The 27,683-nt window shown below is 43.7% G+C and overlaps 1 protein-coding gene across 1 annotated transcript in view; it reads left to right on the forward strand.

The window, feature by feature from the left end:
• LOC136629098 (zinc finger protein 585A-like) overlaps positions 1–18,476 on the forward strand; it is a 45,087-nt gene extending 26,611 nt beyond the window's left edge. The window contains exons 9-10 of the mRNA XM_066605231.1: positions 2,090–2,192; positions 16,010–18,476. Of these exons, the coding sequence (XP_066461328.1) occupies positions 2,090–2,192; positions 16,010–18,195 (2,289 nt within the window). The 3' untranslated portion in view covers positions 18,196–18,476. The remainder of the gene's footprint in view (positions 1–2,089; positions 2,193–16,009) is intronic.
• Positions 18,477–27,683: the final 9,207 nt, after the last annotated feature.

Genomic DNA, 27,683 nt, shown 5'->3' on the forward strand with positions numbered 1-27,683 from the left:
ACAACCCACATCACATATCAAAAACGGTTGTATCATAAGTGGCTGGCCCAAGAGCCTAAGGAGGTGGGTAGGGGGGAAGAAGTGAGAAAGGGGAAAGGAAGCAAGAAAGGATGGGAAGCGGTAAGAAAAGGGGTAAGAGTCTTATTCAGTTGTTGGTATACAGAAGAGATAGTAGGCCAGCCACGGCAACAATTTTGTAATGTCTCACAAACAGGATTCAATTTTGCTCGAGCCAATTTAGGACATCTCCAGGACTCTCGAAGAAATGGGAACGATTGTTCTTAATCACTTTTAGCCTAGCAGGGTACAACATGGCGTAGACAAGCTGTTTAGCGCGCAGAGCTTTCTTTGCCTCTGTGAACTTTTGTCGCCTCTGCTGCACCTCCAGGGAAAAGTCTGGGAAGATACGGACTGTTTGCCCTCCGACCTTCAGCGGATCTTTCATGCGGTTGAGCGCCAAGACTTTGTCCCTGTCCCTATAGTTGAGTAATTTAGCTATGAAGGTGCGAGGGGGTCCTCCAGGTGGCGGGGCTTTAGATGGAATACGGTGGGCTCTTTCCACACAAAACAGAGGCGAAAGGGAGTCTGGGCCATATGCCTGCTTGAGGAGCGACTCCAAGAAATCGCAGGGGTTTTTGCCCTCTGCTCCCTCCGGCAGTCCCACGAACCTGAGATTGCACCGACGCAGACGGTTCTCCATGTCATCGATTTTCTTCTGCTGTGCTGTAAAGCTGATACTAAGGGTCTGCACCCGTCCGAGAGCAGTGTAGTGGTGTCCTCCAGGTCAGAGACTCGGGTCTCAATCTCGGTCGTGCGTTCCCGCAGCGTTTGAACATCCGCTCTCAGCAGACTAAAGTCTGATTGCAAGGCATCGATTTTCTCTGTCAGGGCAGAGCGGGACTCCGTAATTGCTTTCAACACATCAGCAATGGTTGGGACGGACACAGGAGGCGAAACTGGGGCAGCTCCCGCAGGGGATGTGCCTTGTGGGCTGCAGGGCTCGTTAGATCCGGTGTCCGCTAAGCCGCTGTGTCGAGCATACTGTTGCAGCTTGTTGGCTATTTTATTTTGTTTAATGGGAGCCATCTTGCCGGAGGGGTACAGTCAGAGATATCCGTCGGCCCGAGCTTGTAATGTATCGCACAATATTCAATGTGTGCTCTGACCAGAGACTTGTAAAGAGGAACAACAATGTTCTTGTCATGTGCCCCTAGATCTCTTCTGATGCCCCCAATGATTCTATTTGCCTTGGCAGCAGCTGTCTGACATTGGTTGCTCCAATTAAGTTTTCAGTAAACTACAATCCCCAAGTCCTTCTCCATCTCAGTGTTAGCCAGTGGTTTCCCATTTAGTCTGTAATGGTGACATATATGGTCTCTGTACATTCAGATAATCATAACCGTTACACCTGTGAGTCTTAATTAATATTAGGAACAGTGTCCGTATAAGAACATAACTGAATTACTTGTCCGATAACCTAGTAAACCAAGACATCTGGGCGTAAATTCCAGATAAATGTCAGTACAGGTAAGAAAAAAAGTAAATCCACTTGTCAGATAATCAGGAAGACAAACGCACTTAATTCTGAAAACAGGCATTTGTTATCCTGCGGTTACTTTGTTGTAAAGGGACGGCCGTTATATAATGCAGTAGTGTGAAGCACATTATGATCATGTAGAATCAACCACAGCTACAAGATTATAGAATGAAAGGGCTTCTGTCACCGGGTTCATGAGGTTTGGCTTGGAGTTGAGCTCTGAGTCGTGGAGGGGGCCGTGCTGGCTTTTCCCCGCCTGCAGCATACAGTGACGGCTCTCTTCCTATACACAGAAGGGGAGAGAGCTGTCAGTTTGTGTGATGCGAGAGGAAAAAGCCAGCACGGCCCCCTCCAAGCCAAACTTCATGAACCGGGTGACCGAATCCCTTTAAGGAGTAGCCTAAAAAGTGCATCCACTTTGACATGACAAAAAACCACTCCTGTCCGGTTATTTTTGGTTGTCATGATGATTAATGATCTTTTCTGGTCATGTAAAACCTTCCACATGACTTCTCCAACCGTCTGCTGACTTTTGCAATATTTGTCTCACAGCTTTTGTATCGGGATGAAGATCTGACCAATATTAATACTACAGAGACAAATGTGAGGGGCGATCAGCGGTGTAAAGAGGGGATTCCTACAGGTAACCGCCCAGGTGAGTAGTAACCACTAAATACAGCAGAGAGGAGTCACAGATTCTACTCGGTCAGCGGCTGCTGATCGCTATGTAGATTTATAAGCTCTGGGATCTGTCAGTTTCCGCTGTATATTCCCCATTCAGCCGGAGTACAAACTAAATATGGCTGACATGTGATACCGTTATAGGTGATAACACAGGATGGGCATTTACGGCACGGACATGAAACACACCTATGTGAGAGGGAACTACTATTCCACATCCTGCTGGGCATATAGTAATTACCAATCCAGGATCCTCTCAGTCTTCTTACTTATCCTGTGGTCACAGGAGAGCTGCTGAATAGTATTAGGCCTTTTGCACAAGTGCAGGCAGAATGTGGTACAACATCCAATGAAAATAATAAACTGCATCCAGCGCCCGTGAGAAGACAGTTGTTACGATCCTTCAGCAAAGTATTAGAGAGGTTTTTATTACAACACGTTTTGTCGCACTCAGCGACTTTTTCAAGTAAGATACAACCAAACAGATATACACATCTTTATAGTCATGATGTCCATTATGACATGATGTCCATTATGACTATAAAGATGCGCTGGATGTAGTTTTTTATTTTCATTGGATGTTGTACCACTATTCATTATATGATGTCTGTACTGATGGGGGAGAAATGGTTTTCCAGCTCCGGTACTAAGGGTCCTTTTACACTGACCAACTCTAGATCTGATGTAACCAGCGCTGATCAGTAGGCAGGTCAGTCGCTGCTGGATTACTTTTTGTTTTACACGGGCCAAGAATCGCTGCTATGGGAACGAATGATCTTTAGTCTGATGGCTGATGCACATAGGCCGGCTGGTCATCTGCTCGGTAATATGGAGAGATGTAAAGCTGAAAATCATCGATCAGGTGATAAGCGAGTGTCACTAGTATGTCCGCTCAGGGATGTCCCTTTTTCATAACCTGACGATCAGGTGTACGAATGTTCGTGCCTGATGATCAGGACATGTAAAAGGGTTTGGAGGAACCATTAATTCCTATTAGACTGACATCAAGCTGCTGTGTGCTAACACAATACTGAAGATGGAGGCAAAGACCCCGATAACAGAATCCAGAATGTGCAGACATAGACCCAAAGAACAGAGGATTCTTTAGAGGATGTAAGTCTAGTGCTATCAGTGTCAGGGATGTCGCTCACCAGAGACTTGGCAGGAAGACACCGAGGTGCTGATCATCATGAAGATCCCACTCAGACAGCCACTGTTTCCCATCTGACTTCTGTCCATGTATTACATAGACCGCACTTATACTCTTTATAGCCAATTGGGGTATTAACATTAACATGTTTTTATGTGGTTCACAGCATGTCCTATTCTGGTTTGATTCCCGGACCAGAATCAGACATGCAATGTCTACTGCCTGCCAGCATGGGGCAGCACACAGTCCGTATGTGCCCATGTGATGTCCAATGGGAGTTCTCAGCCCAACTCGCACTCAGCCATCTGAATATGGCCGACCAGATAAATCATATTTCAGGTGTCACATCTTATCTCTCAGCTGTGAGTGAATGTGGTTTCTTAGAATCCCCCTCCCTTACATTGTACTGTAGATTATACAATCCCGCAGTGTGTGATCTCACCGTAATACTCTTCCAGTTGCCATAAATGGGCACAATTAGGAAACAGATTCCGAGTAGTTCCATCCTAATATAACGTCTGAGATGATTATAAGGGGGTTGGAGATAAAGTAACGGCTTACAGATGTGTTCTCTAATGGCTCCAAAGAGTTTGTTTAGAATCAAGAAGAGTCTAATGGCCGGACCGCCATCAGGGCAGGATAAATGGTTACAGAGGCCCCCGCTGATTGCTGGCTGCTGCCTGCCTGTCAATAAAGATATCAATATGTCCTGAGCCAAGTCAGTGATCGCCAGCACTCTGCACACTAGCAGTATGAATTATATCTCGGGGGTGGATCCCTTTAAGGAGCCCCCCTGTGGTCATTGACGGTTACTCTGCTTCCCGCTGGCTATTCTGCTCCCCACCTCCTACTAAAGACTCCAACACCATCCCCCACCCGTCCCCTGGGGCTCTCATAAATCTCACTATATGGGAGCCCAATATGTCTCATGGCAGCTCTGTGTAATGGTCAGGGGCTGGTTGGTAAACTTTAGCCTGGGGGCAGGATAATATCACAGGTCTATTAGTAACGGCCCAACGTAAAGGTGCGTTCACATGTGGCTCTTCTGCTGAGCAAAATCCGTATTTTGATGCAGATTTGCATCAGACTTCATTTCTTCAATCAAAAGAGTGAAATCCGCTGTGGATCTGGGTCAAAACTCACACCATATACTGTGGATTGTCATGCAGATTTTGGGGTATACCTGCATCAAAATCTGCCGTGTGTGAACGAACCCAAAGAGTGGAAACACACAGTACAATTGGCCACATAAAATACTGGCATAATTACATGGTGACTGGCCGCAGTCGGTGGGCACGGTCTGGTGGTGTGTGACCGGCCACAATGTGTCCTTGCATCCTTAGTTATCTATTTAGCTGGAAATAAAGCCCCAGAACCAACCTTAATACATAAATACAATACCAGAACCAAGGTCATAACATAAATAACGCCTTCCCTCCCCATGACATAAGGGTATGTCCTGGCAGCAGGATACTTCCCGCAAAATGACGTACCCTTACGTCATAGGAATACATCATCAGTCGTGATCTTGCGCTATCCCGCAGCGGGAACCGGCTGTCAGTCATAGCCAGCCTCCCGCTGCAGCAGCGGGGGTGCATTGGAGATGCGCCCCCCGCTGTTAACCCCTTCCCTGCCGCGATCTATATAGATTGTGGCATGGGAAGGGTTCACAGAGGGAGTGCATTCCCTCTGTGTAGTTGCCGGGCTCTCGCGATATAATCGCAGAGAGCCCGGCCTGTTGCCATGCAACAGGACGCCAGATACCGACGTCCTGTGTTGCCAGAGCCTATGATCGCCAAATAAGCAATATGGCATGGCAGTATCCCTGCCATGCCTTATCACAGCGATCATCAGTGCTGTGCTGTATGTGCCCAGAGGGACACAAATTGTTTAAAAAAAAAAAAAAACAACCAAAAAAACTCCCCTTTTTATGCTTTTTCTCAAATTAGTATAAAAAACGGTTAAAAAAAAATCAAAATGGCTCATATTTGGTATCGGCACGTCCGTAACGGTCTGTACAAAAAGTTGAATATGCTTTTTATTCTGGATGACAAAAAGCGTAAAAAACCCACAAAAAAGCAGAGGCAAAATGGTAATTTTTAGCATTTTGCCTCCCAAAAAATGCAATAAAAGTGATCAAAAAAGCTGTATATTCCCCAAAGTGGCACAGATAAAAACTACAGTTCGCCACGCAAAAAACAAGCCCTCATACGGCCGCGTCGACGAAAAAGTAAAAAAATTATGGCTTTTGAAAAATGGAGATAAAAATCCGCCAAAAATCGTTGCATCCTTAAGCCCAAAATAGGCCGTGTCATGAAGGGATTAAGGGACCAAAAGCATGCTTGGTGATGTACATAGATGTAACACCAGAACCAGGCTCAGTACCCAAATAGAGCCCCAGAACCATCCTTAGCTCCTTGCGGAATCGGCCCTTTTTCTCTTTTTTCCATTTTTAGTTTTTCCTCCCTTCTTCTTAAATAAATCCTAACTCTTTTATGTATCCATCGGTGTATCTGTGCGAAGGCTGGTTTTTGTGGGACGGGTTGTATTTTTCAGTGTTGCTATTTAATGTACTATATAAAGTAAAGTGGAATGGGAAAAAAAAACGAAATTCGGCCTTATTAGGGTACATAGTAACATAGTAACATAGTTCATTAGGCTGAATGAAGACAATGTCCATCTAGTCCAGCCTGTCTATCCTCCTGTGTTGATCCAGAGGAAGGCAAAAAACCCCAAGAGCGTCTTGTTTCTACTCAGTAATCACTGTGGCAAAAAAAATCCTAAATTATCTAAAGACCTCACTGAGAGGAATTTAAAACCTAACTTATTGGAAAAAAAAAAGGTAATAACTCTTTGCTAACGATATTCTAGATCTTAGATATTCTAGTTCTGAGAATATTACTTCCACCTTCTCACTGTAATAGACTGTAGGTAAGTGATTAGAATGTATGTTAGGGATGCTTTACTTCATATCTACATCATTAGGTTCGGCACAATCACCAATAACTAAACCCTATATCACATCATTAATCCCATTGTATGAATACCTAGATTTCTCTTTTCATAAGTGCACTGGAAGCTCCATTGTGCTACTGGCTTAGGAGATAACCTTTAACACCAGAAAGGGGACCAAAGGATGATACTTTACTCTAGGGGCTCACTATTGAGTTTATAGCGTCACCACCCTGTAATAGAGGTGTATGTATTGATTGATTGCTCATTTGCATATATACCACATCATGCGAGAAACATGCCCTCTTATAACCAAACCACAGATCTGTTTTCACCCTATGGTCCCTAGAGAGTCTCTGTTAGTCCTAGAGCACTGATTGAAATATAGTGCGCATCTGCACAGCAAAGACCATCAAACGTGATAATGGTTCAAGCGGATTACTGTAGCAAGATGCAATATCTGAGCTAAACCCTATATAGCATGATATTTCTGATAGGCATTCTCAGCAAGTGAATATAAATGACACTGCTGACATCTAACATTCACATAATGTGTTAGTAGTAGAGATGAGCGAGCACGCTCGTTTAAGGCTGCTACTCGATCGAGTATATACACAGAGAAGTGAGGTAGATTCTCCTCAGCATATACACATAGAGGTGAGGTAGATTCTCCTCAGTATATACACATAGAGGTGAGGTAGATTCTCCTCAGTATATACACATAGAGGTCAGTTAGATTCCCCTCAGTATATACACATAGAGGTGAGGTAGATTCTCCTCAGTATATACACATAGAGGTGAGGTAGATTCTCCTCAGTATATACACATAGAGGTGAGGTAGATTCTCCTCAGTATATACACATAGAGGTGAGGTAGATTCTCCTCAGTATATACACATAGAGGTGAGGTAGATTCTCCTCAGTATATACACATAGAGGTGAGGTAGATTTTTCTCAGTATATACACATAGAAATTAGGTAGATTCTCCTCAGTATATACACATAGAGGTGAGGTAGATTTTTCCAGTATATACACATAGAGGTGAGGTAGATTTTTCTCAGTATATACACACAGAGGTGAGGTAGATTCTCCTCAGTATATACACTTAGAGGTCAGTTAGATTCCCCTCAGTATATACACATAGAGGTGAGGTAGATTCCCCTCAGTATATACACATAGATGTGAGGTAGATTCTCCTCAGTATATACACATAGAGGTGAGGTAGATTCCCCTCAGTATATACACATAGACGTGAGGTTGATTCTCCTCAGTATATACACACAGAGGTAAGGTAGATTCCCCTCAGTATATACACATAGAGGTGAGGTAGATTCCCCTCAGTATATACACATAGACGTGAGGTAGATTCTCCTCAGTATATACACATAGAGGTGAGATAGATTCTCCTTAGTATATACACATAGAGGTGAGGTAGATTCTCCTCAGTATATACACATAGAGGTGAGGTAGATTCCCCTCAGTATATACACATAGAGGTGAGGTAGATTCCCCTCAGTATATACACATAGACGTGAGGTATTTTCTCCTCAGTATATACACATAGAGGTGAGATAGATTCTCCTTAGTATATACACATAGAGGTGAGATAGATTCTCCTTAGTATATACACATAGAGGTGAGGTAGATTTTTCCAGTATATACACATAGAGGTGAGGTAGATTTTTCCAGTATATACACATAGAGGTGAGGTTGATTCTCCTCAGTATATACACACAGAGGTAAGGTAGATTCCCCTCAGTATATACACATAGAGGTGAGGTAGATTCCCCTCAGTATATACACATAGACGTGAGGTAGATTCTCCTCAGTATATACACATAGAGGTGAGATAGATTCTCCTTAGTATATACACATAGAGGTGAGGTAGATTCTCCTCAGTATATACACACAGAGGTGAGGTATATTCTCCTCAGTATATACACATAGAGGTGAGGTAGATTCTCCTTAGTATATACACATAGAGGTGAGGTAGATTCTCCTCAGTATATACACATAGAGGTGAGGTGGATTCTCCTTAGTATACAGATGATTTTCCTAGGCTTTATCGGTTCTAAGAAAAGAACTACGTCATGCATCGTAAATATTCAGTTTTTAGAATTAAATATTGAAGTTGCGGAAAGAAGGAAGGAATGAATTTAGCTTACTCTCCACAACAAGCTGCTGCATCCACTGGTGATCTTCCCAGTGCCCCCCAACTACATAATAGTGCCCGCTGGTGTGGCCTCAGTTAGTAATGTGACTCCCTCTGATGCTCTAATAAGTGGTATAACTAGAATCGTATGGGACCCAGATCAAACTAAACAGCAGAATATATCGGGGGCGCGGAGCCAAGCCAGGGATGTGAGTGGCAGCAAGTGGTCACTGCTCCACGGAAGACATCCTGCTATCTATCCTGTAACCAGGGATATTTTACTATTTACCTGCTGCAGGGATTCCCCTTGCAGCCTGAGCACCCTGGAAGCCGTCCAGTCACTGCAGTTAGTCATGACCGCCACAAGGAGAAGGAAAGGAGTGGAAAGTCAGGCAGCTGGCAGATTCAAGATGGCGCTGCCCCATGTGCAGAGCAGGAGCACACACCACCAGGAGACCACACACAGCAGTCAGAGTGGAGCAGAGAAACAGCTGTGAAACTAGCAAGATATACTAGAGAAGACCCCATGTCTGCTACAGGAGCTAGAGATAATAGGAGGACGGGGAGGGAGTAATATGACACGAGTGAGTCCTTCTGCACACACCATGCTGAAGGAGATGGAGAGAGTGGGGGAACGAGGTCAGACACACAGGGGGAGAGCAGACTGACACATACAGAGACTGTGCAAGCAACAACCTCTTATGTAGCAGAGCCCACACTGCAAGATATACTTTGAGCTGTCACTAAATGTACTAACACTGTACAGGCACTATACCAGCAGTTTGGCACTTTACAAGAGCATATGGGGCTACTTTGGCAAGACGTGCAAAAAATTTCAAAAAATTGACCGCAGCAGAAGGGAGGATTAGTGAGATAGAAGACCAAGTGCTACCCAACGCCAAGTGACGAATAATGCCCAGAGTATAACATCTCTGCCTGCCAAGATAGATGATTTAGAAAATCGCTCCAGAAGAAATATTGTGCGCATAGTGGGGCTACCGGAGAAAATGGAAGGCAACAACCCATCTGAATGCTTTGAATCTTGGCTATTGGATTTATTCGGAAAAGAATCCTCGCCAATGTTTGCAATAGAACAAGCTCATCGTGTCCCCACAAGACCCCTCCCCCAAGGACCCCGCCACGACCGGTACTTATGAAGCTCCTACATTTCAAAGATTGAGACGCCATATTGCGTTGTGGCAGGGAGAAAGGAGACATCAGAGTTAATGGCGCCAGAATTTCTTTTTTTCCTGTTTTCTCGGTGGAAATACAAAAGAAAAGAGGGACTTTCCTAGATGTTAAGAAACGTCTGCGAGAGCTGCGCACACCGAGCTGCGATGCTGAATCCCTCCAGATTGGGAGGGGCAGCACTAGGGGAAACGCAGGTCTTTGATAGCCCTAAAATCGCGTCAGCCCAGCTGGAGAAGCTGCAATACGAAGTGCCTCGCACTCACCGCGCCGCCTGGAGGAGCCGAACATCAATGGCCGATGGAGAAGAAGCTGCTCAATACTTATTTTCCTTCCTTTTTATTACCCGGGAAAACTGGCGGAGAGAGAAGCTGAAGTTCTGTTATCTAACGAATGAGGGAATGGTTCCCGGAGGAAGCGGGCATTTTTTGCTTTTTCATGTATTTTTTTCTCTTTATTTCTACTGTTTCTCTTCAGAAGGTAAATTGTTGTAGTTTTACAGCTATGAACAAAGCGCCACTTTTTGTGGCTCGGTGGACTGGTGTCCCGGTCTGTGGGAATTTTTACAGACCAGCAAGATTTTAGTGGGGAATGTTTCTGTTAAATGTTTGTTATCTCTCTTGTGCTGATAGAAACCGGTATATGAACAAGCTGTCATGTTGGGGGAAGATGATGGGATTCTGGGGGAGCGCTGGATTCTTGATGGAGGAGACGCCTTCTATTCATACCCATTTACTGAGAAATGGCTGATACATTTACGATTATATCGTGGAATATACGAGGTGATCCGGTTAACCCCTTCCCACTCCAGGGGCAATCTCTCTTCATACAGTGCGGGCATCAGCGGCTATTAACCCCCACTCCCCGGGGGGTGGCCTGTGAAATTGCAGTATGACGTAATGCTATAGCATTATGTCATACTGCAGGAGCGATCAAAGCATCACATATTATAGTCCCCCAGGGGGACTTGAAAGTAAAATAAAAAGATCAATAAAGTTTTTTTTTAGTTGTAAAAAAAAAAAAAGTAATAAAAGTTGAAATCACCCCCCTTTGGCCATATCTATAATTAAAAAATCTAAATCATAAAATAAAAATACATATCTGGTATCGCCGCGTACGTAAAAGTCCGCTCTAGCAAAGTAGCACATTATTTACCCCACACGGTGAACGTCGTCCGAAAAAAAAAAATAAAGAACGCCAGAAATGCACTTTTTCAGTCACCGTTTCCTAGAAAAAACGCAATAAAAAGCGATCAAAAAGTCGTATGTATTCCAAATTAACGGAAACTTCAGGACATCCCACAAAAAATGAGCCCTCGCACAACTACGTCGACGGAAAAAGTTATTGCGCGCACAAGATGACCGCAGAAAATAATTGAAAAAAATTAAATGTCTTTGGAAAAAAAAAGAGTAGTATAGTAAAAAAAAAACAATACAAGTTGGTATCGTAGTAATCGTACCGACCCATAGAATAAAGTTATCATGTCGCTTTTGTTGCAGTTTGTACGCCGTAGAAACAAGACGCACTGAGAGATGGCGGAATGTCGTTTTTTTTTTTTCATTTTACTCCACTTAGAATTTTTAAAAAGTTTTTCAGTACATTATATGGTACTTTAAATAGCACCATTGCAAACTACAACTCGTCCCGCAAAAAACAAGTCCTCAAACAGTGATGTCGATGGATAAATACAGGAATTATGATTTATTATTTTTTTTAGGGGGGAGGAAAAAACGAAAATGAAAAAAAAGGGTCTGTGTCATGAAGGGGTTAAAGGGGTTGTCCCGCGCCGAAACGGTTTTTTTTTTTTTTTTAACCCCCCCCCCCCCCCCCCGTTCGGCGCGAGGCAACCCCGATGCAGGGGTTAAAAAAACAACCCGCACAGCGCTTACCTGAATCCCGGCGGTCCGGCGTCTTCATACTTACCTGCTGAAGATGGCCGCCGGGATCCTCTGTCTCCGTGGACCGCAGGGCTTCTGTGCGGTCCATTGCCGATTCCAGCCTCCTGATTGGCTGGAATCGGCACGTGACGGGGCGGAGCTACACGGAGTCGGCATTCTACACAAGCGGCCCCATAGAAGACTGCAGAAGACCCGGACTGCGCAAGCGCGGCTAATTTGGCTATCGGAGGGCGAAAATTAGTCGGCTCCATGGGAACGAGGACGCCAGCAACGGAGCAGGTAAGTATAAAACTTTTTATAACTTCTGTATGGCTCATAATTAATGCACAATGTACATTACAAAGTGCATTATTATGGCCATACAGAAGTGTATAGACGCACTTGCTGCCGCGGGACAACCCCTTTAAGCGTCTTGCGGTACTCCAGACAATTAAAGACGCATCTCTCGTGAGACTCGCTGTCCTCCTTTAAAGTTAGGTGGGCAGGGCACAATGTTCACTCCGTGTTCTCTACTTCCTCCAGGGGGGTTAGCATTCTTGTTCATCATTCTATTCCGTTTGTGACTTTTGCGCAGAGGATAGACGCAGAGGGCTGTTTTGTCTGCCTTCACTGTAAAATATTTCACTATGTTTGCCTACTTGTCTCAATATACCTTCCACCTCCTTATAGCAATGTGGTTATGTGACAGATTCTGGGCTTTATAGCGGAGACACCAGATGTCCTGATACTGGGAGACTTTAATTCAGTAATTGACCCCCATTTGGATAGACTACGCTCACAGGGACCACCAGACGGAGGAGGTTTGACTCCGCTGGGTTGCTTACTGGGGGAGACACTTCTACTAGACGTGTAGCGTACCAGGAACATGGATGTCAGATACTACTCATGCCATTCCAGTACATATCAGACTCTAACCAATTGACTTGGCAATTGACAAAACTCTGCTATATGAGGGCGTACAATTGGTCTGATGCCTTCCTAGGGTATTGTCTGACCACTCCCCAGTGCAAATTGTTGTGCGACATTCTGGAAGTGGTGCGCCTATGTGTCCCTTGTGGAGGTTTAATGCGTACTGGCTCAATATAATAGGACACCAAGACCTGGGAGAAACCCTGAAGGAATACTTTGAGTTAAACGCAGGCTTTGCAACTATTACTGTACAATGGGAAGCGATGAAAGCCTATCACAGGGGTATTCTACAGCGAGTGACACAGATGAAAAGGAGACCTAGAAAGCGGGGTCAAGAGCTAAGAAAGCAGCTGACAGATAGAGGGGCCAGGTTTGTGGAGATGGGTACAGTAGAGGCGATTGAGCATTGGAAGGCAGCCCAGGAACAAGTGACTCTGTATACCTTAGAGACTGCAGCACATAAGCGTAAATTTAAAAAACAGGCTTATTTTGAGGCGGGTGAACGGGCCGGACATATGCTAGCAGTAGTTTGACAGGCACAGAGAAGTCCCGAAAGAACAAATCATGCAGTACTTGGCAGATATAGAATTGCCAAGCTTGACTGCTGAACATAGGGAATTTCTAGATTCTCCTGTGGGGTTGGGGGAGCTGAAGGAAGCCTTAGAATCAATGCAGAATAATAAGTCACCAGGGGACAACGGCCTTCCAGTTGAGTTGTACAAACAATATGCGGGGCTACTATTACCAAAATTACTGGAGGTACTATTAGAAGTGGAGTGACAGACAGAATTACCAGCATCAATGCGGAACACAGTAACAACGATTATCAGAAAACCGGGGAAAGCCCCATTGCTGCCAGAATCATAAAGACCTATCTCGTAGTTAAATGTGAATGTAAAGCTCCTATCAGAAGTCTTGGCTAATAGACTCTCACAAGTGGTCATGACTCTTATCCATCCAGATCAGAGTGGATTTATCCCGGCTCGATCCACGGCAATTAATATAAGGAGACTATATCTTACTCCTCAGTTGCCAGTGGACAATATGGGGCAGAGAATAATATGCTCGTTAGACGCTGCTAAAGCATTCAACGGTGTGGAATGGCCCTTTCTATGGGAAGTATTGGAGAAGATGGGATTTGGTTAGTCCTTCATGAGACTCATAAAGCAGAGGAACAAGGCAAGGTTGTCCACTTTTCCACTCCTCTTTGCATTGGTGATTGAACCCCTTGCCAGTGTTCTGAGATCTTGCCCAAAGTTGATAAGGTTTAGAAGAGGGCAATTGGAGGAAAAAGTGGCACTAGATGCAGATGATTTGCTTCTATTTCTGGGTGATGGTAAATTGTTGGATGTTGCAATGTCTCTGATCAGACAATACGGTTCGTTTTCTGGTCTGACAATTAATTGGAGCAAATCTGATATACTGCCAGTAGATGACCCTAATCTAGAGGTGGAGGAAAATAGGACCTCTATACAATGCAAGTCTGTTGTTATGTACTTGGGAGTCAAAGTCTCAAGGCACGTCTTGGAATATGGAAAATTGAATCTAGACCCCTTATTGGTGAAATTTAGGAAAAACCATTGTGTCCGGTATAAACTTCCCGTAACGATTATAGGAAAAGTGAACATCATTAAGATGGTTTGGATGCCGCAATTGCTGTATCTACTTCATAACTCGCCTCACTGGCTTACGCAGAGCCTCTTCTATAGGGTCAGCCGACTGTTTAGAGACTTGATTTTGAAAGAAAAAGGGCCTAGAATTAGATTGGAGACACTATGTAATCCTAAGGGAGAGGGGGGACTTGCACTGCTTAATCCTACATAATTTTTTCTGGCATCGCAAATACAACTCTTCAAGGGAAGGAAATCAGAGGATACTAGTGATTGGAGTTTTCGACTCCCAAAAATCTATTTTAGTAATGCACATCTGTTTGAGTCCCCAGATAGTCTCAAATTCCGCTGTAACACCCAGAATTTTCCAACTTTAGTTCTTATGCATAAGGTTTGGTGGAAGGTTAGAGAGATAATGGGAGTCAAGGGCTCTACGCACTACACTCCTATCTGGGACAATCCGAAGTTACAGGAGTTAGAAAAGCCGGAGGGCTTTCAAGGGTGGAAAGATAGAGAGATTAGACGATTGTCCCAGATAGTGACTGGGGCAAATATAAAATCCTTTGAGCAGCCGAGAGATGAATATGGTCTGCCGCACATGCAATTTTTTAAGTATCTACAACTCACACACCTTTCAGATGGAGAAGGGCCTGGATGACCTAGAATTTGGAAAATTCCTACTAGCAGAGATTATAGGTGGATCAACCATTACAAAGGGGAAGATATCACACATATATTCCTATATACAGATTAATTTGTTCCATCCTCTGGCAACAAGGAGCAAATGGGAGGAAGATATAGGTGCTATTGAAGAATCACTGTGGGAGGAAATATCACAGATGACTCCCAAGCTGTCTCTGAGTGAGTCCCATGGATCACAAATATATTTGTTACATAGAGTGTATCGCACTCCAGCGTTCCTATACGGTATGGGTCTGAGAGACACCCCTCTGTGTAATAGATGCAAGATCCACACAGCAGACCTTATACATATGATGTGGCGCTGTCCAGAACTACAAAAATATTGGTCCGAGGTATGCAGTCTGATCCATAGTGTGTATGTACATTAGAATTTACCCCGCTGGCAGGCGTTCTGGGTTATGTGAATGAGAAACTGTCAGTAGCTAGACTACTATACTTAGCCAGAAAATTAATAGCACAGCACCAGCTGGATGAGACCCTCCTGATCTGACCGGACTCACAGACAAGTCACTCTAATTCTAATGTGGAAAAAAGGTGTTTATTGCAAAAGGAAAACGTTACAGAAATACTACATATGGCTCAAATGGCTGCATGCCTTTGGTCTCCTTAATACGGATCTGCTTAGAGGTGAGTGCCTAATGTTCATTGGAACAGTTGTGTTCTGGGAGAGGGGAGGAATTACGAGGGGCAGGGAAGGAAGAGGGAGTTTACGGTACTAAAAATTTGTATTGCAGGTAACAAGTGAATAATGTGGAATACAACAACTCTACAAGCGGCTCCATCATCCTTCCATATTACCCAAATAGTCCCTATAATCCTCCAAGGTCCTGAAAACAGTCCCCATCATCTCACTCACAGGCTCACAACGTCACCTCACTTCTTTTCCCTGGCGTAGTCACTCAGACTACAGTGAACGCTGGAGCCGGGGAGGGAGGAGTTTTGGTCATGTTTTCTACACTGACAATCTCTTGGTCTTTAAGTGAGCTGCAAACCAAGCAACTTCGCCAAGTGAACTTTTCTCCCTTACTTGCTCTGTCAGGACCCGTGTTTACATGGGCTGACAGTCATCCGTAATGGCTCTTTTCAGTGTTTACTCTAGCGGCTGTCAGCCTGTGTAAAAGCACCCTTAGATGATAATTAGATTTTGCTACATGACTTGTTATTAGATACTGATATTTTATAACATTTGTAAATTTTTTAGTATTAAAGAATCTGCTTTATTCTTGGCAGATGAAGGTATCGGGAGCTCAGAGGGACGTCTGATATCTGCAGATTGTAAAGCAGAGGATTGTGGTATCACACAAGATACATATGAGGAACCTGCCATTATCCCAGATATCTCCTCAGCCCTTTACAGCAAAGATACATCATCTGATCCTCTTGTACAGGTCCCATCTTCTGGTCCATCACAGGCCGATAAGCAGGAGAAATGTCACAGAACAGGACAACATCAAAGTTCTCACACAGGGGAGGAGTCCTGTTCATGTTCAGAATGTGGCAAATGTTTTACAGAGAAATCACATCTTGTTACACATCAGCGAAGTCACACAGGAGAGAAGCCGTTTTCTTGTTCGGAATGTGGGAAATCTTTTGTAGCGAAATCAAACCTTGTTAAACATCAGAGAAGCCACACAGGAGAGAAGCCGTTTTCTTGTTCAGAATGCGGGAAATGTTTTGCAGAAAAATCAGTCCTTATTAAACATCAGAGAATTCACACAGGAGAAAAGCCGTTTTCTTGTTTACAATGTGGGAAATGTTTTAGATATAAATCAGTCCTTGTTAGACATCTGAGAACTCACACAGGAGAGAAGCCATTTTCTTGTTTAGAATGTGGGAAATCTTTTGTAAGGAAATCAAACCTTGTTAAACATCAGAGAAGCCACACAGGAGAGAAGCCGTTTTCTTGTTCAGAATGCGGGAAATGTTTTGCAGAAAAATCAGTCCTTATTAAGCATCAGAGAATTCACACAGGAGAAAAGCCGTTTTTTTGTTCAGAATGTGGGAAATGTTTTGCACAGAAAGTATGGCTAGTTCAGCATCAGAGAAGTCACACAGGAGAGAAGCCATTTTCTTGTTCAGAATGTGGGAAATGCTTTTATCACAAAATACTTTTAATGCAACATCAAGAATCTCACACAAAAGAGAAACAGTTTTCTTGTTCAGAATGCGGGAAATGTTTCACAAGTAAAATAACCCTTGTTAGACATCAGAGAATTCACACAGGAGAGAAGCTTTTTTCTTGTTCAGAATGTAGGAAATGTTTTACAGTGCAATCAAACCTTGTTAAACATCAGAGAATTCACACAGGAGAGAAGCCGTTTTCTTGTTCGGAATGTGGGAAATGTTTTGCAGAAAAATCGGACCTTGTTAAACATCAGATAAGTCACACAGGAGAGAAGCCGTTTTCTTGTTCAGAATGTGGGAAATGTTTCGCAAGGAAAATAAGCCTTGTTAGACATCAGAAAATTCACACAGGAGAGAAGCCGTTTTCTTGTTCGGAATGTGGGAAATGTTTTGCAGAAAAAACAAAGCTAGTTCAGCATCAGGGAATTCACACAGGAGAGAAACCATTTTCTTGTTCAGAATGTGGGAAATGTTTCGCAAGGAAAATAAGCCTTGTTAGACATCAGATAAGTCACACAGGAGAGAAGCCGTTTTCTTGTTCAGAATGTGGGAAATGTTTTGCAGAAAAATCAAGCCTTGTTAAACATCAGAGAAGTCACACAAGAGAGAAGCCGTTTTCTTGTTCAGAATGTGGGAAATGTTTTGCAGAAAAATCACACCTTGTTAAACATCAGAGAAGTCACACAGGAGAGAAGCCGTTTTCTTGTTCGGAATGTGGGAAATGTTTTGCAGAAAAATCACACCTTGTTGAACATCAGAGAAGTCACACAGGAGAGAAGCCGTTTTCTTGTTCAGAATGTGGGAAATGTTACCCAAGCAAAAAAAGCCTTGTTAGACATCAGAAAATTCACACAGGAGAGAAGCCGTTTTCTTGCTCAGAATGTGGGAAATGTTTTGCAGAAAAAACAAAGCTAGTTCGGCATCAGGGAATTCACACAGGAGAGAAACCATTTTCTTGTGCAGAATGTGGGAAATGTTTTGCAAGGAAAAGCCTTGCTAGACATCAGAGAATTCACACAGGAGAGAAGCCGTTTTCTTGTTCAGAATGTGGGAAATGTTTTACAGAAAAATCAATCCTTGTAAAACATCAGAGATTTCACACAGGTGAGAAGCCTTTTTCTTGTCCAGAATGTGGGAAATGTTTTGCAGAAAAATCAGTCCTTGTAAAACATCAGAGAATTCACACAGGAGAGAAGCCTTTTTCTTGTTCAGAATGTGGGAAATGTTTCGCAAGGAAAATAAGCCTTGTTAGACATCAGAAAATTCACACAGTGGAGAAGCTGTTTTCTTGATCAGAATGTAGGAAATGTTTTGCAGTGCAATCAGACCGTGTTACACATCAGAAAAGTAAATCAGGAGAGAAGCCGTTTTCTTGTTCAGAATGTGGGAAATGTTAAGTGATAAATAAAAAATGTATGTAATTACCAATAAACATCTGTTATCCAGAAACAAATAGCATCCAGATAACCCACCTTTATATCAGCCGTGTACATAGAATATTTCACACTGATACATATAACTGCGTCTCTAAACTTGTTTCTAACTGTTGATAAAAGTTTACTTGTATAACTTACATGTTTGTATTTGGGCCGATCTTTCTTCTTCCTTTAGGTGATGTTTCCTCAGAACTGATGGAGATGAGGGAGACCTGGTAGCCATTATACAAACGTATATCGGGCGTGTTTTCACGGGCGGACGATATACGTGACCATCTGAGGCTTCGGTTTCCAATGGCTATTATGCACATTACGGACGGTCATTTTTACGCCGGCCGGGAAAGATAGTTCTGGACCTATCTTTTCTGGCTGGAATACGCCGGACGCCCCCATAGACTCCTATGGGGCCGTAAAAAAGGTAGGTGTAGATAGTTAAGCAGTGTCTCTGCTAAACTCTCTCCCCCTTCCCTACCCCTCTCCACACCTTGCTGGCTGTTGGCAAAGGGAAGGGGCGAGACTAGGCAGGAAAATAGCACACTAGCTCCCGCCCCCTTCCATTGCCGGCAGCCTGCAAGGGGCAGAGAGAGGTAGGGAGTTTAGCAGAGCTAAACTCTCTCCCTCCGCCGGTTGTATTCCATGTATATGCCGCACCCAGGCTTCTCTGAATGGGCACATAAACGGGAGATGCAGCCGTGATATGGTCACGGCTGCCTATCATTCATGCAATTTTCGGCTGCACTGTGGCCATAACATGGCCAGACAAAAACCACAGCGCCCGTGTGAAAGAGGCCCTATGTGTTTAAGTAGTGAGGGGAGAATCACACTGCGAATCCTGGTTTTTGTGGAATTTGTTAGGACATTTTTTGGTTTTGAGAATGATCCTTTCATAGATGATAATTGTAAGAACCGTATTCCACCACTGAGCCCAGCGAGGGCGTCTCCCCTCCATCTCATCGCTATAGGGTCATATACTAGGAAGAGTCGCACACAGTAATATACAGCTGTGATCACATGGGAAAGGTTCTACAACTTCACTGTAACATATCAGACTTTATTTATACAGGACTATACAACTTGGGGCACACAGCCCGATAACTCATGTAGCGAAGGTTTACTTTGCCAATCACTTCCAAAAGAGGGAGGATTAACACTCTAATGGCTATAATTAGAGATGAGCGAGAGAACTCGCTAAGGCAAATTACTCGAGCGAGTTTTGCCATTTTTGAGTACATGCCCGCTCGTCTCAAAGGATTCGGAGGCCGGCGGGGGGGAGAGCGGGGAGGAACGGGGGGAAGATCTCTCTCTCCCCCCTGCTCCCCCATGCTCACTCCTGCAACTCACTGCCCACCCCCGCCGCTCCCCAAATCTTTTGAGACGAGCCGGCATGTATTCGGAAATGGCAATACTCGCTTGAGTAATTTGCCTTAGCGAGTATGCTCGCTCATCTCTAGCTATAAAGGTTGTGGATGAAATGCTGTGATGTGCCTTTCAGGTTCTTTGTACATTATAGGCATTACAGAGTTAAATTTCCCTCTTGGGGAGGTGATTGGCACAGGAAACTTTTAGTACTTGATTATGGAGTTGTGTGCCCGGGTTCCGTTAGCCCTGAATTCCAAGTCTGATCTTATGTATTTGTACTGACAATATCCGCCCGATCTGAGATTTATATTTTCACTTTCTGAGTTGCTTGAATGTAAATGTTCGCTCCCTGATATGGACTATTGTGCCGGACCGGCTCTTCAATGTTACAACATATGTATAAAACTCTTGGCTCACAGCCATGACTAAGAGCTCAGCTAAGGCATAGGTGGTTGGTCTAAATGGGTTGTGCACCCCAAGTTTTAATCCTGTATATATAAAGTCTGATATTTTATACCAAGGCTGATAAATGTGATTTACGTTGCCCGAGAACTGGTTTGGCGTTCTTTCCATCTCTGTACATTCGATGCATTGCCGAGGCTGATTACTATAATCGAAAGTTTTGTATAATTTTATACAGGTACGATGCCACTGCTGCTCATCAGGAAAACCACAGAAACTCCAAACGGGTGTGAATACCTGGAGAGGAGCAGATTACCAGCATAAAATCAGCATCCATATCTTGTGTCTGACATTATGGTGTGGGAGTCTGCTCATTGACTACGCTTCTCTTTTCTCCTATAATCCTGGAAATTTTGCTAAACAGAGAAAAGTGGTCTTATTTTCACACATTTTAGCCTAAAATTCCACCCCGATGCTGTTTCTAGCATTTGTTATGGAAGTCTAAGATGGAAATACATAGTATGAATGAACATGCAGTGAGCAAGGAAGTCTTATTCTCACAGCTCTGCCTTTTCATATCCTAACAGAAATTGGCACTTTCAGTTAGACCGTGAATAGGGGTTTGCTCGTTCCCCCAGGTACTGCAGTCTCAGGGCTTTTCCTAATTCACTAAGCTCAGTCCTTGCTACACGCTCCCCTAGATGCTGAGGCACCTCAATAGTAAGACAGTGTCTGGCAGCCCATCAGAGTGCCGTTGGGTGATGATAAGAAGCTGATGAGCACCACTGGCAGTAATTTGGACAGTAGCATCTTTGTAGAATGTAGAGATTCACTAAGAAGGACATTTTTAAAATTCAATCCCTAAGAGGGTCAACGATTTTATGGGAAAACAATATTTAATGCACCTATGAACTTGAAATTTGGCAAAAATAATCATTTGAGCAAATAATTAAATGCGTTTTTTAATGATTGTGAAAAGACAGACCTAAATATTTACCTGGCTGCTACAAACTTCCATGAAGCACCATAAGTGTGCGATCGTGATACATCATCCAAATAGCAGAACTGTTGTAATTATTCCCATCACTATTCTAAGATAAAATGTTGAAATCATCCCAGTGACTCACCATGTGCTCCCTTATCTCCTCCTGTTAAATGTTATCTATTGCTCCCTGTTATCAGCTAATTCAGAATGAGGAGAAGATGACTGTAGTGGGGTAACAAACAAACTTCTATCTCCACATATATGTGTGATTGATAATCTAGGGTAGACCATGGAAAAGTGGCCCGACACCACACCCTTATGAAAGCTGTCTAAAAGAAAATCTGTCTTTGTTGCCCGTAGCAACCAATCACAGCACAAGCTTTCATTTTACCTCAGTAGTTTACCAACCAATCACAGCGCAACTTTCATTTCTTATACTGCTGAGGTAAAATGAAAGCTGCGCTGTAAACCAATGCTACGGGCAACAGCGGCAGATTGTATTTTAGACAGCTTTCATATATTTTATCTACAGTGGTTGTTGGAGCTTTAAACACGATCGGCACAATGGTGCCTAATACCGTCGTACCTATTATTGGTGATGGTGCTTGCCGTAGAGCAATATCCTATACTTTGTATGATACTCATGGCCAGAGGGGTGCGTGAGGAGATATTGGAGTACATGGTGAATCGCTGGGATGATTTCACCATTTTATCTCATGATAGTGATATGAAGAATTAGAACAGTTCTGCGGACTATTGTGCTGATATGCTGTGACCGCACACTTATGGTGGTTTTGTGAATTAGTAGCAGCTGGGAAAATATTTAGATCAGTGCTTGAAGTCTATCACAGTGGAAAGTTGTATTGAAAGTTCGGAGTTGAAGGTAATCCCGTAAACAGACTGTCTTTTATTTCTTCGCGAGATCTTTCTAGCAGACATTTTCATGTTTACCTGCCCTATAAAGCTCTGTCGATCACACTACCTGTTCCTCAGCTTGAAAGTACTTCTAATTCTGGGAAAACTACTAAAAACCGCTGAGCTAGATTTACTGATGCGATCAGAAGAAGAAGACAGATCAACGAAGTCGCTACTAAGTGCACAAAAAGAAACAAGAAAGTTCAGTTTGCTGCAGAGAAAGCTTACCAACAAACGGATCCACAGGTTCATAGAGCTGCTGCAGCTAATAATGGACAGAATAACTCCAAGATTCAGATAGCTGGAGGAGCTAAATGCCAAGAAAATAAACCAGAGCTTCATAGAGCTGCTGCAGCGAATTATCAACACAATAACGCCGAGCTTCATAGAGCTGCTACAGCTAAATACCAAGAAAATAAACCCGAGGCCTATAGAGCTGCAGCAGCTAATTATCAACAGAATAACCCCTAGGTCAATAGAACATCATCCGCTATATCAGCTGAATATCCACGAAATCACGTAGCAGCTGCTAATACGTAAGACAGAAATAATCCAAGAGGACGACCAGAAAGTCTATCGCTTCCATGGAAAGTTAAAGCTTTGATCGGAGTGTTGTATGATTCTGACATGGATTATGAATCCGATAAAACTGTTGCTCCAGGAACTATGGCTCATAAATCTATATATTGTAACACCCTTAGGGCTCAATCCTACTGGCGATAGATTGTTCTCGATGCAAGACTTAGTGAAAACACATGATAATGAAATCAATGATTTTCAATGCTTTCAGTCTCATTTGCGATGTCTTCACTAAGCCTCGCAGTGCTAAGAAAAATTTGTCAATGGGGCCGGCGGCAGCAATGCCAGCCCCATTAAAAATATAGGGAGTACATCACTCTCCTCTGACATAGCTGTGACAGCTATGAAAGCTATGGCAGGTGATTCCTTCATCATCACAGAGACCGCAGGGATGAAGGAATGCCCCGTCACAGCTGTGGCAGAGGCCTACGATGCTATCCCATTGGGATTGAATTCAATAAATGGCCAAGCGCTACCTGTGATTGGCTGAGCGCTATGACCAATGGGATAGCATTGCAGAACTCTGCCGCAGCTGTGACAGGACATTCCTTTATCCCCGTGGTCCCCGTGGACTAATTTGGCTTATTGATCCGTGGTCAGGATTGCATATGGAGCATGCAGTGGCGTTATGCTTCCCACAGCAATTGTGGTCTGATTGTGTGCTGCTATCTACAAACATTACCTTCTACAGTTGCCTTTGACCATTGCCAGCGGGCACCTAATTGAAGCATTTTTTTGTGATATAATGGATCCTGAGTTGGGTGCTCCAGGATTATCAACTACGTTTACCTATACAGAGGAAGAGGTGGCCAGAATATTACTGGGGGCCAACGTGGATGGTACCTTTTTAAACTCTCCCAATATCAGAGTGGTATATAGAGGAAATGGGAAGCTGCCCGGAAACGTGTTAATAAATTGTTAACATCTGGTGACATTAAAGAAATGCTACTCGGTGAAAAGGATACCGAGGGGCCTCAGATCCCATATACAACCTACGTTGATGGCAAATAATGAGGACTTTTGCATGAAATTCGTGAGTATCGCTAACAAATACTCATTTGATTTAATACTGCTAAACATGGAATTTTTGCCAAGCGATATTAAAAAAACCAATGTTGATGCAGACAGTTTGGAGCCGGAGCTGAGATGTCATTTGTCGGATGAAGATTGGTCTGATTAGATGAAAAAGATGGATGAGGTGTTTTAAGAAATATACCGAAGATTTGGAAAATACTAAGCATTACAAATGGAGTAGGTACGCTGATGATTACAGCTCTGGACACATGTATAATTGGTAGACACGTGGTAGGAATACCAACAAACAACCTCAAGGTGGGAATAGGAGAGGAAGACGCGGTTGGAGAAGACAACAACACCAACAGAGAACGAGATCCCTGAAATCTGGATTCACCTCTGTGGGCTCAGATTTGACGAATGATTCCCTAAAGGGTGTGCAGTCCGGTGGTCAATGTTTTTTAGTACTTCGTCCCTCTATGAGGTCCAAAGCAAAACATCAGGGTGCTGCAAATCCAGGAGAGGCGGCCGTAGGCATCATAGCAGCAAGAAAGGATACCCCAAGCCTTGTAACCAGGGCCGGGGCACGTCAAAAGAAGTGTCCACGTCAGTCCTTTAGTTGCCAATATTTCCTCTAAGCCACTCACACAGGTACAGGTGGAGGTACTATCTAAGGGCTTGTCCTTTTTCCCTGTACCGAATACGAACTGGTTTAAAATGGATATTGACTTTAGAAGTTTTTTTTTAGGAATTTGCATCTTAAGAGCTTCTTCTCCAAACAAGGTGAAATTGTTAATATGCAAGAGACACAGATTGATCCCAATGAGACATTCTCTTCACGTGCATTGGGTCTTTGTAACAAAAGCACCTTTCATCCTCCACAGGTTGAGGCTGCTGTTGATACGTACTCCAAACTGGTAGTGAAGGACTTAAAAAAGTTGAGAACAGGAAAATATAGATCACATTACAGAAATAATCTTATACCTGCTGAAAGAGAAGCTCTTAAATCTTAGAGTGGCGATGTGGACATCACGATCAGAGCAGATCAGGGCTGTGGTCATGTTGGACACACAATATTATAATGGATGTAACAGTATATGAACCTCTACATGATAACCCCACTGCTCAATATCAGTCATCACTACGTATGTTATTAGATGATGCATTTGAGGGTGGAATTATTGACGGGCATCTGAGGGATTTCTTGTATATTTAATATCCGGTAATGGTCACACTGTACACTCTGAAGAAAATACATCAGAATCTGCAGTCCCCTCCGGGATGTACAATTATTTCTGGGAGAGGTGGTTTATTAAAAAATGTATATCGTTTTCTCGACAGGGTTCTAAGAAAATTTGCAGTGGAGTCCAAATCATATATTCGCAATACAACTGATTTTTTGGGGTGAAAATTCAAGAAGCCCATGTTACAGAGAGTACCATTTTGGGAACTCTGGACACTGTCTCTCTCTCTTCACCAATATCCAACACAACAAAGGTTTGGAAGCCACACATGAACAGCTGGTGAGATCTAATTTGTCAAATAGATGCATTCAGTTTTTATTGACACTTTTGGAGATGGTCTTCAAGTGTAACATCTTTTTGTATGATGATAAAATCTATCACCAGCGCCAGGGGATGGCGATGGGTTCAAATGTCGCACCAACATAGCCAATGTGTACATGGCGTTTGTTGAGGAAAGTTTCGTCTACACCTCTGCAGGCTAGACACCTGTCTGAGCCTGGTGGAGGTACATTGTCATGTCTCATCTACCTGACTCTATTCATTGACATGTATAACCTGTACTGTATCTGTAAGTGCTTGCCTTCTTTAGTTTGTCCCTCCTGGTTCTCTGTACCCCCGGTGTTGCATAACCCCCCCCCCTTTCCTCCTGCTAGGGAGTTTCCTGTCTATAGCCTATGTCTTAGGTCTCTACTCTGTGCTCTGGCTAACCATCACTCTTTTTACCTACTGCTGAATGTGCATTCTACAAGATTTCTACCTGAATAAACCCTGGAATCTTCTCACATGCCTCTGCAGTCGAGTTGGATGCTGTCTGACAACATATATTTGGTGTGAGTACTGGTTCATAACTACAAGAGAAGTTACCTCAGCCGATACGCTTACAGACATGTTATTGAGTCAGAATAGTAAAAAGAATGTATAAATACAGCCAGACACTGCTGTAAAGACTCCTCCAGCAGCTCCACATACAACCACAGCTGCAGCTCATAATCTCCCACCAAGCTATAACTCTCCTCAGTGTTACCTCCATCCTGTGTGCTGCATCATGGCTGAAGGACACTCTGAGGCACAAGCTAGCATGGACCCTAGCCTGCAGTCTAGTGAGAGAGACAGGCGCTCTAATAAGCCAACCTGGAAAGTTAGAGAGAACCTTGAAAGTCTCAAGCAGGAACTTTCCTCTGACATTTTAAAACTGTGGGAAACATTACTAAGTCATGTCTCCAACATTCAGCAGAGTCTGTCTTCACTCCATGTGTCACCACTAGAGGGAGCCCTGCAACAGCTTCGTGCAACGTATGAACATTATAATATAAAGGTCCAGGAGTACGAAAATGCTTTGAGAAAATTAAACACAGAGGATTCCATAGAGGAATTGCAAAGCTTCCAACATCTCAGTGTAGGAAGAGACAGCTTAGTACGCGACATTAAGTCTAAGACAGAAGTGAGAATTGCGCAACTTCAGAAGGTGTCATCTCACATTTCTGACTCTACCAGGCACTCCAAGCGTACATCTAGGTCACGATCTTCAAAGCATTCCACCCTCAGTGAGCAGCTTCTAAAAGCACACGTAGAAGCGGAAGCGGCTAAGATACAGGCCGTCTTTGCGCAGAAGAAAGCGGAAGTGGAAGCTGCGCATAAGGAAGCAGAAGTGGAAGCTGCACATAAGAAAGCGGAAGTGGAAGCTGCACATAGAAAAGCGGAAGTGGAAGCTGCGCATAAGGAAGCAGAAGCGGAAGTGGAAGCTGCACATAGAAAAGCAGAAGTGGAAGCTGCACATAGAAAGGCTGAAATAGAGGCTCTGGAGAAACAATGCGAACATGCTACAGCCGTAGCAAGGTTAAGAGTTTTAGAACAAGCCACGAGTCAGAGCGAAAGAGACAGCATTGACTTCAGCGGAATGGATGCAGAGGAACCTCTCAAGCATACAAGAGACTATGTACTAAGCCAATGCTTCAATTCCCCACCTGCCGCAAACATTCCAGACAAAACAGACGTCTCTCCAGAGCGGCAGGCCGCACATCCTTCCACAGCACCAGGCATGCAAAGTCAGCACAGAACTCCGCTCGTTCCTCACACCAACCTTCCATCCTATATGGAGCACCAAGGCTCTGCACCCCAGCAAGCTCAATATACCGGTATTCATGGACAATTCAAAATACCAGCGGTTCTCCAAACCTCTAGCAATTACATGGTTCCATATCCACATGTCACCAAACCTATGGACTTCAAACCAGCTCCCAGGCTGAATACCCTGGCAGCCCCATATGTACCTACGTCTCTCATGCAAAACACCACAAACGATGTGATTAGCACCACTCAACCAATTTCACACCTGAAGTCAGAGAAAACCGACATGTCAGAGTTTGCAAAATACATGGTACGTCGTGAGCTCACCAAGACAGGACTGATAAGGTTCGACGACCAACCTGAGAATTACAGAGGCTGGAAATGTGCCTTCAGAACTGCAACTCACGATCTCGGCATTACTGCTTCGGAAGAACTAGATCTACTGATCCGGTGGCTTGGCCCACAGTCTACAGAACGAGTAAAGAGACTCAGATCTGTCCACATTGAAAATCCAGCAGCAGGCCTTGCAGCCGCTTGGGAGAGACTGGAGAGAACCTATGGTAGTCCTGAAGCAATAGAAAACGCTCTGTTCAAACGTCTACAAGCCTTTCCAAGGATATCTGGTAAAGACAATCAGAAATTCCAAGAGCTCTGTGACTTACTGCTAGAGCTACAGCTGGCCAAGGGAGACACTCACCTACCTGGCCTCAGTTACCTGGACACTGCTCGTGGAGTAAACCCAATCGTGTCAAAGCTGCCATACAACCTTCAAGAGAAGT

This window comes from Eleutherodactylus coqui, chromosome 5, assembly GCF_035609145.1.
Source record: "Eleutherodactylus coqui strain aEleCoq1 chromosome 5, aEleCoq1.hap1, whole genome shotgun sequence".
NCBI classification, from domain to species: domain Eukaryota; kingdom Metazoa; phylum Chordata; class Amphibia; order Anura; family Eleutherodactylidae; genus Eleutherodactylus; species Eleutherodactylus coqui.